Consider the following 15,898-nt stretch of genomic DNA (forward strand, 5'->3'; position numbering starts at 1 on the left):
AATAAAGAACATAATATTTATTAATCTCGACGAGACGAAGTTAAACAATGATACCCTTTGCGACAAAATCAGAATTTCAGAGATTTCACCTTTAGCACGCACATTTCGCCCATGGTCTTCGCTCAAAAACTGTCAATTACCAAACAATGGGCACAATCTTGAGCCAGAGAAAATTTCTAAAAAGGGGGCATAATGTTTTTACAAAGCGATCAAAGTACAGCGTGTTTTGAACTTTAGACTCTTGTCTGTCTGTTCCAGAAAAAAAATCTTCGGACCACTTCAGTTGGAAAAGAAGAAAAAAAAATTAAAGATTTCACACACTTGCAACACAAATAGGCAGTTTGAGAGCTAGTTATTGGAGAGGTTACTAGAGAGTGACATATAAAGAAAAGAAGGATAACAGATAAGGAGGGGGTGGGGCTAGGAGGGGTGGAGAAGGAGAACTAAGTTTTTCAATGAGTTTAAAGACTTCTCTTTATCTGCTGATCCAGGCATTGGAAAAACCGCCACTAAGACAAATGTTGGAAGTCTGAAGACAAAACTGAGCCAAAGTCTCTGTTTGTTGGATGGAGAAAAACAGCGAAACCAATTTACTCTGAATTCCAATCGGAACCGGATATCAACGGACTTAGGCCTGTATTAATTGTTCTAGTTCATCAGTATTCTGTAGGCCTACCCTTTCTCTTTTCTCACGCAATCGCTGGCCACACAATGATGTCTGCGCTATTTTTAGGTGTGGGGAAAGTCAGCTCTATAATTAAGTATGTAGATACCAGTGTCCGGATAGAATGATGAGATTCTGGACAAAGGCAGAGTGTTGTCTTCGGGTATTTAAGTGGACTTGTAATTGCTCGTGGTTTTTTTGTTTGTTTGTTTGTTTGTTGTTGTTTTTTTTTGTGCTTTTTTACACCAATCAACAATATAACTTGGATTATTTACCAGGCGGGCTGCTTCTGCCCTACCGGTCAGGGCGAACCCGGACTGAAAGGGACACAACGTCCCCGCGGACAGACGGAGACGGAAATGTCAATAAGAAAAACTCCCCCTCAAGAGAATCGAACTCATGTCTTCTTTGAGTAATGACAAAGAGCCTAAGCGTTACAATGTAGATACCAGGCTTCAACCGTGATCAAACGGGAACAAATTCGAAGATTAGTCAAGTCATGACGAGGAACAAGAGAGATAGGCTGGGCTAAGATTTTTTTTTTTTTATTTCATCTAAACACATGAATGCCTTGAACTTCTTGCCCTTATGGAAATATAGAAGCAGAGGCGCAAAAACAATGACGTACTTGAAGAACTTAAACAGCTGTAGATGAAATTGTAGGTGTTTTATGCCACCATCGACACGATTTAGGAAATTAAGGCTGCTTGGGCCTCGAGGGATACAACAGACAGAGATACTGGGTTGTTGTTGTTTTTTTAAACAAAAGCAAAAACCGACTCCCACACAGAATTTTAACTCATGTCTTCTGCGTGCGACCATAAAAGTCTGACTCATCTGCTTTACCACAGATATCGGTTTGAACAGCAGGGTGACGTGTATAAGTTTGTTGTACCTTTCAACACTGATAGGTTATATTTAAGAGGGATTTAATTTACGCCCATCTCCAAATGAGTTGAGAGCCTTGAAAACTCCACAAAATAACTCAAGTTCACTACTGGAATAATGTAGGTTTTTGTTTGTTAATAATTGTTAATATTTTTTGTTGTTGTTGCTATTTCTTTTATCGAGCAGAGTAATAAGAGGCTCGCCAATGTCTGCTTCAGACCTGACACTGTATCAAAGAATAAGATTAACTATCTAAAAAAGGATAAATCACTTAGACTAACACCCTACCTGCTCAAGTTTACTCTGCACATTTTTCTTGATGAAGTCTTTCCTGGCCAGCTCGTCCATGAATTCGAACTCCTCCCTCCGGCGACTGAGCTCCCGGTAACACAGCAGAACACACATGACGATGACCATCACCAGGACACCCACAGCGCCACAGATGATCATCGTCTTACTGTCCACGTCCCCCTCCGTGCCGTCCGGCTCAAGAAATGGGTCCAGTCCTTGACCCGTGCCGTCCTGCTGAGTGGCGTTCGTTGTTGCGTTGATGAACATGGCGAACTTTTCCCTTCGAGCCATATTGAGGGATTTTATGAAGCAAGATTTGTCCACAAAATATAACACACTTGATCTATTCTTCAACGATTTAATAAATTATTGGTCGAAAAATCAGTCTTCAAACTGAAAACTGTCGTAAATTCGTAAATAAATTAAATGTTCAAAGTGAAAAACCTTGATAAATTTGTAGACAAATTTCCTAAACTGAAATTCTAGAACATTTCTTCCAAGCAGAAAACGATAGATCTGAATGTTTGGATAAATCTTCCAAACTGAAAAGTGTTAGTAAATCCGGAGATAAAACAGATCTCTCTATCTGAGCAGAAAGCCAAATGATGATGCTATAAGGATGTAGTCAGTGAAACGCTTTGTAATCTTAAAACAAAAATGACGACTTCCGTCTAGATTTAGGTCTACTAATTTTTTTTCTTCTTATCGAACAAGTGAAATTCCTAGAAACACGAGACGGAGGCTAGGCTAGTCTGGATCTCGTCCAAGAGGCATACATCCGTTTGGGGGATAATGTTTATTTTATGTCGCCAACTCAGCACAGGTGGATGATTCTGCAGTATGCAATGTTCGTCAGAGAGGCTGGGAAACAGCTGGGTAATTCTGGTCATGATATTTTACCATTTTCATGTTGGTCTTATGTGATTTGAAAAACAAAATCAAACAACCTTTTGGTTATAGGAGTAGGAAATGGTCAGAATGTCAAGGTTGTTTTCTTTTATTTATTTTTTTTAAAGTTCCAAATAGAAACACCGAAAAAAAAGAATTTAAAAGTGTCAACGATTTTGAATAAAGATGGGTTTTAAATCGTACGTAGGTACAGTGAAGTCTTCCCTCACTTTGCTGAAATTCGTGATCAGAATAGAGATGGTTGTTCAAGTTTCCAGTTCCAGTTTTGTTGCATCAGGAGCTGAAATGGAAATAAGAGCACGTGTGAACGACAATGAAACTAATTTGTACATGGCAGCTTGGTGGAGGTAGGCCTATATGTACAAGGTAGATCGATGTGGGGAACATTAGAACATCATTTTTGTACCGGAGAAGGTAAAAGAAAGAAACTCGCCTAAACTTAGAGGGTGCGGTTGGGGGGGGGTATAGAGAAAGAGAATGGACGAGAAGGGGGGGGGAGAGACATTAAGAATGGGGGGGGGTGCAAGGGAAGGAGAGAGAGGGACACTTGGGAAGAAAGTGGGGGGGGGGAGAGAGAGAGAGGGGGGGGGAGGAAGTGACAGGTTAGAGAGAGAGAGGGGGGGGAAGAGAGAGAGAGGGGGGGAGAGACAGAGAGAGATATGGAGAGAAAGAAAGAAAGAGAGAGAGAGAGAGAGAGAGAGAGAGAGAGAGAGGGTGGGATAGAGGAATAGCGAGAGTATGGACTCATATGATACAGTTAGGATTAGCAAGATTTTCCTTCATGGAAGGGCAAAAGATATCACTGTGGCACAACTCCATCGAATCCTACAAATATCAAATTTATTGTTTGTTTTGAGTTGAATTGGTCGTTGTGGTCTGATGAGAACAGCCAATCATAAGCTCTGTAGCCTAACAGTCATATGACATTGTGATGTCAAGGTCAGATCTTTTGTTTGCGAACGGAATGCGATACTGGACGGTGTTGATTTAGAGAAGCTGATAAAAGGTTATCGAAATTTTCCATGTCCGCGGAATTCAAGAAGCTCTCAACACAGTAACCGCGATACGACGTGACAATGGGCACTTGACGCCATTATTAAAGAAATTGTTTGTGTTGTGAATGGTAGGCCTATGTTTTGTGTACAACGACGCCGTGCGGCGCCGGATATGACATCTACATCCGGTTTCTCGGTCGCCAGGGGTCAACGTTTTCTTTGCTTGAATTTTCGGATTGAATTTGATGAAGCAAGGCAGGGCATATTCATAGTGGGCATTGAAGCTGCCATGAATCGACCTGACCTGACCCGACACTACACGACATGATACGACACGACTCGACCTGACCCGATCCCATCTCATCCGGTCCAATCCTGCCATGGACACCTGGTTTAACCGCTTCACCACATACGGCAGTACATTAGTGCATGTGTCGGTGGGGGGAGGGGGGGAGTGAAAGGAGATTCTTTACGGTGACATAAGAATTAAACATGAAACCTGATCATAGAAATGGCGTCTGTCGTTTTAGAGTTCCGCTCTTCATCTTTGGAAAAGGAAGACATGCGAGTTCGATTCTCGTGTGGAAATTGTCTTATCGAGTATCTCCGTCATTCTGCTTGGATGGAATTTGTACCCCCTTCAGCTCGGGTTAGCCTTGACCAACGCGGTCTCGATCCAGAGAGAGATTTCAAGAGAGAAGGAGAGAGAGAAAGGCAGTGAGAGAAGGGAAGAGATGGAAGAGCGAAGGGGAAGATAGGGTTCTAAACTGTGTCGAGGGGCTCGTAGAACATGTCAAATCGTGCTCAGTCTGTCTGCAAGGAGAAAAAACACCGACCATTCAACTCTTTAAGGACGTAGCAGACACAAATGTCCGATCAGCAATAAACTAAGGCAATATTGCTGCACATTTCGAGCCATTAGGCAAAAGTCAGAAACACGAGTGTGTCTATTTTACAGTTTGCATGAAAATGTCTTCATGCATTTATTGATTCCAAATACTGACTAAGAGATATGGGAAATCTGTATGCACAATGAAGTTGTGCTTCTTTCATTATTAACTGCACCGAAATAACCAGCGCATCCTCAAGGAGTTAAGAAGCCATCATGTCACGCTTTGGCCCTTGGTATGGGTCAGGAAATAGGTTATCGGGTCCTTAGTTGTGGCGAGTCTAGACTCCTGATCTGTCCGGCGATATGTTGCAGCAGGGAGTAAATGTTGAAACTCCGTGAAAGTCTTTCCTAATATCTAGCTGATAACATTGTCAGGGACCAGTGCCGCTCGAGGTGAGAGTGGATAGTTAAACAAGCCGGCATGTCAAACGAGTGTGCTAACTGCTGACCTCCCTTGAGAGGGTCACTTTTGCTTTTGTTAAATCGCGTTCGTCTTTTAAGTATATTTGTACAACAATTTATCTTAATTCGTTTAAAGAGGCAATATTCAGAACAAGGGCAGTTTTTATCGACGAATCTGCCCTTCTGCCCTTGGAAAAAAAAATAGATGAGCTTGCATATTCGAAGTCATTGTGTCTTTCTACGCGTAGAATTTACAGAGAACATGTCGTGCCAAATTGTGCCCTTAGATTTGCGAATGGATTCGTTTAGTTTAAGTAAACAGAAACACATCGACGCAATAACTACACTGTGCACTCAATGAATAGATTTGTTAAGGGAAAAGCAAGATGGATAGACAATCAGAAAGAAGGGAGTACCTGTATTATGATAACTAAGCACACTGCACATCATGGTAGAGATGACTGCAATTGTAGATTAGAATGCTTTAACTTCTAAGCCCTCAATCTACCCCCCCCCCCCCTGGGCAGTGCTACTGACTGAAGTGTCTTTAGGCCATTCCCAAAGGGGGGCATTAATATATTCTTATGCTCAGTAGAATTTGTAAATTGGCTGAATCATCAATGTCAGGCTCATAACTGTGCCTGAACTGCAACAGGGAACTTTTGCTTTTTCTTTCCTAATCCTTGCCATCGTCATTTCCCTCTACTTTTTTTGTATGTTAGTCACACTCATATGACCCGCTATTTCCGGGGTGGCTTAATAGTCGAGGCAGACTTTGTGTTTTTGAAACTAGAGAGGTGAGCAGAGTAAGCCTGATTCCCTGTATGGACTTCTCTGTTGACATCCACCCCTTGGCGCTCATATGACCATATGCAGTTGAGAGCGTCGTAAAAACACTTCTAAACTAAAACTAAAAAGCTTCCAATCGACAGAATGTAGATCACTCTGTAGGCGGGCTGCCTGAACCCTCGACCCCGCCTATCACAACCAACTCGGGCTGATTGGGGTACAAGTTCCCAGCAGACATGATAGTGAGGAAATACTTGATAAAATATAACACCCTTCCCCCCCCCCCCCCCCCCCCCACACACACACACACACTCATGTGAAACGAACACATGTTTTCTGCGTACAACAAGGTAAAGCATGACCACTATCACCACATACGTGGGTAGTTGGAGGATGTCACTGATGGATCCTACTTCTTTTCTTTCCCTCTGTTGCTTTTGTCTGTCTGCCTTACTTTTTCCCCAGTACTTTATGACCGTTACCGTGTGGATGTGCTTCTCTTAACTCAAACTAACGTACAATCTATCAATCAGTTAATCATACAAACAAGTGTGAAAGCCTGAGGCCTGAGCACTAATATCACAGCCTCCTGTACACGCAATAGTTGGGTGTAAGATTCGTATAAAGGTCAAGCACAGGGAACTGTCCTTTCTTTTTGAATACAAGTGTTTTAAGCCCCCCTCGGTATAACTTAGACTAATTTGGAGACGTGCGTCGACCCTTGTGCGTCACAGCCAATCCGAGGGGAGAGGGACACAACAACGTCCCAGCAGAAAGACGGAGAGATTCGAGAAAAAAAATCTCCCAACACGAGACTTGAACTCCCATCTTCTGCGTATGACAGCGACGCGACAAACGCTACACCACAGACACCGTTTCGTAATCATTCTTTGCTTTGGGGGGGGGGGGTGTTGCCCTGACCTGCGGTGCTCAAACTCAAAGGTTAAATGATAAAATAATGTAACGCACGCCTTATCTCATCGGTACAGCGCGTATCGGAATAGTGTCCATGAGAATAAAAGTAGCGTAACTCCGCTTTGTGAAGATTTGAGAAAAATGTGATTTTCCTTTGAAGAAATAAACAAACACATAAACAAACAAACAAATAAGTAGATAGTAAAGAGCAAATAAAGATAGAAAGAAAGAAAGAAAGAAAGAAAGAAAGAAGGAAAGAAAGAAAAAATGTAAGAAAAAAAAGACAGAAAAAAGAAAGACAGAAAGAAAGATGGAAGGAAAGAAAGATGGAAAGAAAGAAAGAAAGAAAGAAAGAAAGAAAGAAAGAAAGAAAGAAAGAAAGAAAGAATTTTTACAAAATTAGACTAGCCTATGAATAGAAATTCTGTCCCACCAAGAGATCATTCTTCAAAATAACCGCCAATTACTAGTGGTCACACCTCATCAGACTGAGATTTATCAGAGAGTTTCATTCCTTGCCCGGTGTTAATTCAGTTTTGCCCACAAGTGTAGATAAGCCATTGTTTATCTGGATGGCACAATGTTGTCTAAGCACGTCTTGAGATATTTGTGAGTGTGTTATATCATCCAAGATAACTTCTGACTGCACATATTGACCCCCCTCCACCTTTCCAACCTACCCGAAACACGCTGACATTACATAATCCGATATTGTTTTAACTTTTTGTATGATTAATGTAGGGGTTTTTTTGCGCACCCATTGGTACAGTTTATATCATATAAGGGAAGGGCTTAAACCCTGTTTGTTAGTGTCAACCCGCTCTGAGAGGGACGCAACGTCCCAGATGAAAGACCGGGATACTCGATGAAAATTATTCCCGCCCCGGAATCGAACTCGGGTCTTCTGTGAGCTATGGCGAAGCGCCTGACCGCTACACCTTTGACGCCAGTCGTGATAGTGATAGTGTGAAGAGAGCAAACAATCCAGAAATTATTTCAGACGTTTTCAGTCTTTTGTGTTCACGCTGTCAAACCTGTGTGTCTGTGTCTGTGTCTGTGTCTGTGTCTATGTCTGTGTCTGTGTCTCTGATGTAATGGTTAGGGTCTTCACCGTTGAAAGCAGAAGACATGAGTTCGTTTCCTGTGTGTGGAAGATATTCTATCGAGCACCGAACTCCTACTCAGGAGATTTCGGATGAAGGTTTTCCAGGCAGTTCCGCTCGTGTTGTGTCCTTGGGAAAAGCACTTTAAACGAATTTCCCCTTTTGGCTCGGCCCTATCGGGGACAGACGTTAGATTAGGAGATCCCGCCTCTTAAATAAATTATACTGTTGCAAGAGATATTAACTCTTTAAGCATAAAGCGGACACATGTCCGATCAGCAACTGTCAGACGAAAGGCAATGTTGCAGTACATTAAGAACCATTATACACAAATCAGAAACTTGTATTTGTATTCGTATATTTTATGGTATCCATATTTTTTTCTGCCTATTTGAGTTTCCAGCGAAGAAAACAGAATTTTAAAGTCTGTAGGCCTATGTAAAACGAATTTTTGCTTCTTTTGAAAAATGCCTCAAAATGGTGCGTTTTCAAACATTGTCGAATGACCAGAATGCTCGTCCGCAGGGAAATAATCTTTTACAATTTCGTGTTTCGCAGTAGGGTTAACTATTTGAGGACGAGCTGTTTTAAATTGGAGCACTTTAAAAAATGAAGCATACGTTCGTTTTTCATACAGGTTTTTCAATTCTGTTTTCTTTACTTGAAGCCTAAAAGATAGAGAACAACATGATTTATATGAAATTATGCACATTCGTGTTTCTAATGAGTGTATGAATAAATAGTATGATGGCTCGAAATGAGCTGTGACGTTGCCCCTGGTTTGCTGATGATCGGACAAAATATGTGTCAGCTACGTGGTTAAAGAGTTAATAATAAGATTGCTACGTGCGGCCGGTACCGTAACCTAGAGGTCACCGAGTGGTTTGTTTAAGCGGAGTGTGCACTTGTTCAAATAGTCGGACCTGCATGATCGGTTTCCGTCTGAACGTCGAGTTGACCAGAGTGAAGACAGCAAAGGGAAAATAATAAGTTGAAAGTGGAGAAAGCATAAATCGCAACTAAATAAATTGTATTGGTTCAATGCCACTTGTTACGTTGTAAGGGTTTTTTAAAGACAGGGCCTCTGAATTTAACGTCCATCTCTGATAGGACCGAGCCAAATGGGAAAACTCGTGTAAAGTACGTATCCCAAGGACACAACTTCGGACCGAGCTGAGGCTTAAACCCCCGAACGTGCAATCCCATGATTACGAGCCCGATTGCCTTACCACTAAACTACTGACGCCAACATAAATCGTATCTTTGGCTGGTTAGAAATAGGTAAATCGATTCTTTATGGTTATTTATGAAATGGCAGAATACGTTATATTTCCAGACTAAAGACATAATCTATTGGTTTGTTGAAACTAGTCCGCCCTCACGCACCCCACCTCCACCCACAATGGTAGAGGACTGCAGCAATGGCAATGTGCGGACAACGATAAAGGCACCTCCATTGTTCCGTCCATCAATGGCAAGTTGATTGTTATCTGTATCGGTGTGATAATTAATTGTGTACAAGGTAACGCTGATAAATTGCTGTATGAATGTGTGTATACACACATACACGCAAAAGTATATAAATATGAATGCAATATAGAATATAAATGTATAATGTGTCTTTATATCATAATAATATATGAAGGCCATAGGAAACCAAATTTCCACCACGGAGGTCAATAAAGAGTTCTCAATTTATTTCAGTATCTACTTTCTTTATCTTTTGAGTAACGAATAACACACACACAAAAATGTTAAGCCCGAGATGTAAACAAAATACCTAGCTCACGTTTTGTTTACCTAACCCTTCGTCGGCGTCACCTGTCGTCGTGACACGTAAAAGTAGACCCCAGCTGTCCGGGTGGCGCAATTAAATAGGTCAATTTGAGAGAGAAAAACCCCCCACTTATGTCGAGCGAAGCCCTCAGTGTTGGTACTTATTATGAAGGACTCGGTGACAAAATGGCTTAACTCCACTAATCAAATTTTCACTTTTTCCTTCTTTTGATCGCGTAAAACAATAGCAGGATCTTTAATAGTTATTTGCTCTTTAAAATTTTGCCATGTCACGAAACTTACTGCCGACAATCAAAATTGAACTGCTTTAACGACCACCTGCACAAGACAATCATCTGTAGGCAGTTACTGTTTTTTGTTCTTGGATTTATGATTTATGTAAAGCACCTGGTGCAGTATGCACACAGGAGTTGGCGTTAAAAGAATGATCAACATTCTTCTTCTTCTTCTTCTTCTTCTTATTATTATTATTATTATTATTATTATTATTATTATTATTATTATTACTATTGTTGTTATAATTATTTATTTATTTATTTATTTATTTATTTATTTATCTTTTCGAAAATTATTATAATTATTATTATCATCATCATCATCATCATCATCATCATCATCATCATCATCATCATCATCATCACCATCATCATCATCATCATCATCATCATCATCATCATCATTACTATTATTATTACAAATTACTCTCACCCCTTGTAGTTTTTTTCTATATTATAACGACACTGACTACTTTTGGATGTACTGCGTTTTGTCAGATAACCATACTACATCCCAGCTGGAAATCAGGGGGAAAGTGTTTCGCAATCTTGCAGACTCATCTTGGCTGCTTCGTGATCTAATTACGGGGTATCTGTCGATCATGTGATTGGGTTCATTTATTATAATACATTGTCTGTACCCTCCCCCCCTCCCTTACCCAAAACAACAGCAACTAAATCCTCCGCGCCCCCTCCCCCCAACCCCCCCCCCCCCAAAACAAAACAAAACAAACAAACCAACATACATTACCACCCAGTAAGGAAAGATTTCGGAATATTCTTTTTCTAAGCTTTGTTTATTCAAACTTTTTTAAAAATAATTAATTGCACGTATTTTTGAGCCATCATCGATACAATTTAGATCAATTTAGGGGGCTGTTTTCGGCCATGCCTGTCAGGATCAACCGATGTTGAGAAGAATACAACATGCCTGCAAAAAGATTGAGATACAAAAGATGTACTCAATAAAAATTCTCTCCACTCGGGAATCGAACTTAGGTTTCCGTGTGCAGCAGCCAAGCGCCCCCGTTACACCACAGTCGCCGATAAATCAAGATAGTGAGAGCTCTTACATACTGAGCTAATAAACACATAAATCCATGATAGTCTATCTATTAATCTCTGTACAATACCCCACCCCCCTTGCCCCGCCCCGCCCCTTCCATTAACACCCTTTCTCTGGGTTATTATTATTGCCTGCTCTAGTGTGTGTGTGTGTGTGTGTGTGTGTGTGTGTGTGTGTGTGTGTGTGTGTGCGTATGTGCGCGTGTGTGCGTGTGTGTGTGTGTGGGTGGGTGTGTGTGTGTGTGTGTGTGTGTGTGTGTGTGTGTGTGTGTGTGTTTGTGTGTGTGTGGAAAGGGGGGGGGGGGTTAAAGTACGCACAGAACCATGGCAGCTTTTTAAAAATTGAGTGATAGATTATTCTAGAACAAACTGACAGGTTCTACACCTTCAAGAATCAAGCGCCTTCCCGATCCCTTTAAATAAGAAAAAAAAATCGTAATATCCGACTACTTCAAATGACGGGTCCTTTGTTGACAATTTCCCTGTGACAGCCAGGTCGCAGGATAGCAGCTCAAGTACCGTAACTCGAACTTTTGCGAAAAAAACAAAACAACCAAGGCACTGGGAAGAGGGGTGTGCTCCGTAAAAACCTCAGAGTTATCCGATTATTTGGTGAAAATACACTTTAACCCTATCCGTACGTCGTGTTTTACTATCGTATCCATACGGTGAGGGGAACTCTGTGCCACCATTGTCCAAATAGGAAATTACTCGTTAATCCGATCGGTACGCTTTGCATAGCTGTCTGTCAAAATATTTTTTTGAGAAATACTGAAAATTTCAAAGAGATCTTCATACTAGAAGTATTCTAAAATGTGAAGAAATCAACCCCGGGGTACAAAATGACCCCCAGGGCGTACGGATAGGATTTAATCAAAATTCCAGTAGATGTTGATGGATATAATGGGGGAAAGTCATTTTTTTCTCCTACTGTAAAATATGAAAATCACGAGTTGCGATAGATCCAATTGTGCTGCTAGCCCACGAGCCACGAAGCCTCAATATTTCAGTGGAGTACATGCTTCAGAATTCCCTAGCCTACTAGATCTAGCCTACATTGTGTCGAGTGTCCTCTTTTTGGGACTTATCGTGAGCTGGTGGCCTTGAAGATGTCAAAAACATCCCGCGGTGTATTTGAAGCTCTCACGCTCTCTCTCTCTCTCTCTCTCTCTCTCTCTCTCTCTCTCTCTCTCTCTCTCAACGAGACAATTCTGCTTACCTCTCATAGAGGAAATCACAATCAACAAATACTTCAGATAAACCAAGACGTTACATTGTAAGCTCTAAAAATAGAGAGTGGGGCCATGGACATAAATAATGCTTCCCAAAAAGAATTTGATTTACGAGTTCTAAGACGCAAGAGCTTATTGGGGAACCAAAGAGTGGTTGAGCTAAGAGTGCCGGAAATAATATGAAAGAGAATCGGTATTCTTTGTCCTCAGGTTAAATAAGAAAGAAAAACGCGCACAAGATCAAAAGCCTAAAATGCTTTAGTGGACGGCTCGGTATGTCCATTGTATCAATTTTACGCCCCCATCAATACAATTCAGAGCTTTCAGGAGGCAGACTTCTTTCACGTCTCTCGTCAGGACAGTCCAAGCTAAATGTAAAACAACATCCCAGCAGACAGACGATGAAGCTCAATTTTGTTTTTAAAATGTTTTAATGTTCCCCGTTCACGAATCGAACCCACGTCTCCTGCATACAATAGTGAATGACCTAACCACAACACCACAGACTCTAGTTATCCGTAGGGACAAAGAATAAAGATTAATATTATTTACAACTGGGACAGATTTGGGGGTTGAAAAAAGAGGGGTGGTGTGCCTGTAGGTCAGATCAATAAATTAATACAAAATAATCAAAACCGAGGGGGAGGGGGGTGTAAATACAGTCGAACTTGCTCTAAGGACCACAACTTGGTCAAAACAATCACCAGAACAAACAATCACTTCATATCCTCCCCCCTCCCCTTTTTGTCTGTGGGTTGGTTGTTGTTGTTTTGTTTTTGTTTTTTTTTCCTATATCAATATGACATTACCCAAGAGGATCACCTGTCTAAAATGACCGCTTTCTCTTTGACAATGGGTATCGCACAGGACAGGTTTGGGTGCAAATATCTGTCAACGACAAAGTCAAACAAATTGATAACCTTTCACAGGTGCACAACAAAAAATCACACAAATCGGGAACAGTGAATCAGGAAGAAGAGAATAATCAATAAGGAAAATACATGTTATCACAAACTGCAAATAAACACAAACCTGGAGCGCCCAGTTCCGAATAGACGAATGAGAGTACACAAATAAACGTACACACTTTATCCTTTGCAGGTCCTGCAACAATTGACTACACTCGTGTGCGTTCCGACAATCCCTTGCCTGTTGCAGAGCAAAACTGAGGTGCTCTTGACTAAAATCTATTTTTAAAACCCAGTAAAGGCTTATAAAGAATTAACACTCGAAAACAAGCAGACGTCTCAGCTAATCGCGTGCCAAACACGCAGAATGACGATGTTCAAACCCTCACTCTTCACGACTGAGCCAGCAGAATGTTGCTTATCTCGACAGCGATACAGCCACAAGAGGATTAATCTGACACACTCACTCATGTTTCGCCAACACCGGACCAGTAAGTTGGGCGGACCAGAATCGAAACAGTAACTGAGACCCGAGTTCTGAGATTTTTTTTCTGTCTGCTCGATTACCGATCCTTCGGTATTTCATGTTCGATTCTTTAGCCCGAATGTTTCTGCTTTTTTGTATTTAAAGCCTGTGTTAGCCCCCCCCGGACTCTTTTTTCAATCCCTTGCACATTTATGAGATTGACGCCATTTGATTTGTAGAAAAAAGTGCATATGATAGTGTCCAAATGTGTATTACGTGCATACTTAGTATTATGACATGTAACTCTTACAGGTAGAGATTCAAGTATTATAGATGTAAGTTAATGAAGTGAGAGCAATGAGATTTTAGAAATAATAGTGGTGATGAGTGATGATGTGCGATTGAGTTTAAGTTATGTTAGCGTTAGTCCTATCTTCCTCTGCTCCAATGAGTCACGAGGGACGTGGGCACCCTCTATCCCGTTCCCTACTGGAACTATTTTTAATGTTACTGTGAAGTTCCAAAATGGTGGGCACAGTCTCTGCTAAGGTGACATTGTTAGTGTTAGCCTATTCTATCGGGCTAAGACAAGAGTAGAGAGGACCTAAGTAGGAAGACAGTACCCCCCCCCCCCCAAATCGACTCAGTTTTGACCATTTAGGATGCAGGCTTCGACCCTGCCAGTCAGAGCCAACCAGGACTGAAAGGTCCCGGCAGATATTCCCAGATGCTCAGGAAAGATCTTCTCTAGACTGGAATCGAACGCAAGTCATGTGCGTGTGACGGCGAAGCAACTGAAGCTACACAAAAAAGCCGGGGGGGTTTTCAGCCTGCTGATGGAAGTCGGTTCTCAGATTGTTTGAAGTGATATCGTGATTGATTGTTAACGTTTTACGCCCCTGTTGATCAAAATTAAGATACATTAGAAGGTGGCTTGCAAGAATCTTACCTGTCAGAACTAACCAGGACTGAATGTGAAATAGCTGCGGTGTAGACGGTTGGGGATACTACTCGATAAGTCAACTTTTCTATTCTGGAATTGAATTCATCTCCTTCTACATGCAACGGCGAAGGATCCAGCCATCACACTACAGACCTTGGAACAGTAATTTCAGTATGATAAAATGTAACATTAGCCCTCCATTCGAAACTTACTTGATCTGTAGTTGTAGTAAAATGCACATAATTGTAAATATCTCAGACGAAGAACTCTTGGCAAACAAATGACAGGACAAAATACCGGATAACGAAGTTTTCGAAAGGACAAATGCCTAAAGCCTGTATTCTGAGATCAAAACGACTCGACCTCGGTAAGCTGATCATGTTGCAAAAATGCCTGATTTCAGAAACCCAAAAGGCAGTAATTTATTCTGAAATGTCCTCGGGAAGCGTAAACTTGGCGCTCCCAAAACAGCGCCACAAAGACACCCTGAAAAGGTCTCTGAAGGACTTCGACGTGAATCCTTTGACACAGGAGAGCCTCTAGCTCTTGACAGGCTCAGCTGAAGAGCAGCGATCATAGAAGGCTTTTCAAATTAGAAGTGCTGGAGCCAAGAAAAAAGCCCGCAATTTGCACACAATACACATCCGCATGTGAAAATATAACTTTTAAAGCTCAAAATATGGCAAACTCTTTTCTGTCAGAATTTGTTGCGTTGGCCGTAGCAGTAACCATAAATCTTTTCAATCCTAATTTTGTCTTCTATTTCACCTGAAAAATATTCTTCTCCAGAGATACATTGGTCGTCGTCAAATATTGACGGACGAACTTTTTAAAAATATATTATTATATTATCATGTATATCCGGGATATCCACTCTCTGTGGACCCAAACTTGGGTCGACATGACCTCATCTGAGAAAGGTGTTCTTAATTAATTTTGAGAAAGGGAGGTTCACATTTTACTTTCATCATCTATATGTCATTCTTTTCTACTTCTGTGAAGAGAAAAGGTGTTATCAGTTTGATAAACTACGTGTTTGCCCAGAACAACAGAGAAATGCATTGTCATCATGATTACTCTGACTTATTTTTGTCCTTAGTCAAACCATTAATTTCAGTTTATGCAATAAAACTTTATTGAAACAACGATAAAAGTAAATTTCACCCCCCCCCCCCTCCCTTTCCCCATTCGTAAAATAAGTTAAAAGCATCTTTTGCGCATGATGTTACGTAGGTCCAGATTTGACCCCACTGAGATGGGAAACCCCGTATGTGTGTACATAATATGTAATAAGTCAAGTAATTTCCCAATGTGATCTTTGTTTTACTTTTAGCTTTGCTCGCCAGTTTCTCTCTCTCTCTCTC

The 15,898-nt window shown here is 41.2% G+C and overlaps 1 protein-coding gene across 3 annotated transcripts in view; it reads right to left on the reverse strand.

Moving 5' to 3' along the window:
* The window catches only part of LOC101861581, a 23,685-nt gene that overhangs the window by 2,854 nt on the left and 4,933 nt on the right, over positions 1 to 15,898 (reverse strand). For 2 of the 3 annotated variants that reach the window (XM_035969523.1, XM_005097327.1), the window contains exon 2: positions 1,841 to 3,032. In XM_035969523.1, coding sequence (XP_035825416.1) covers positions 1,841 to 2,134 — 294 coding nt within the window. In that variant the 5' untranslated portion in view covers positions 2,135 to 3,032. Of the gene's footprint in view, positions 1 to 1,840; positions 3,033 to 13,249; positions 13,538 to 15,898 lie in introns of those variants that run through there. The other variant, XM_005097326.1, reaches the window with a different exon arrangement.

This window comes from Aplysia californica, unplaced genomic scaffold, assembly GCF_000002075.1.
Source record: "Aplysia californica isolate F4 #8 unplaced genomic scaffold, AplCal3.0 scaffold00152, whole genome shotgun sequence".
NCBI lineage: Eukaryota > Metazoa > Mollusca > Gastropoda > Aplysiida > Aplysiidae > Aplysia > Aplysia californica.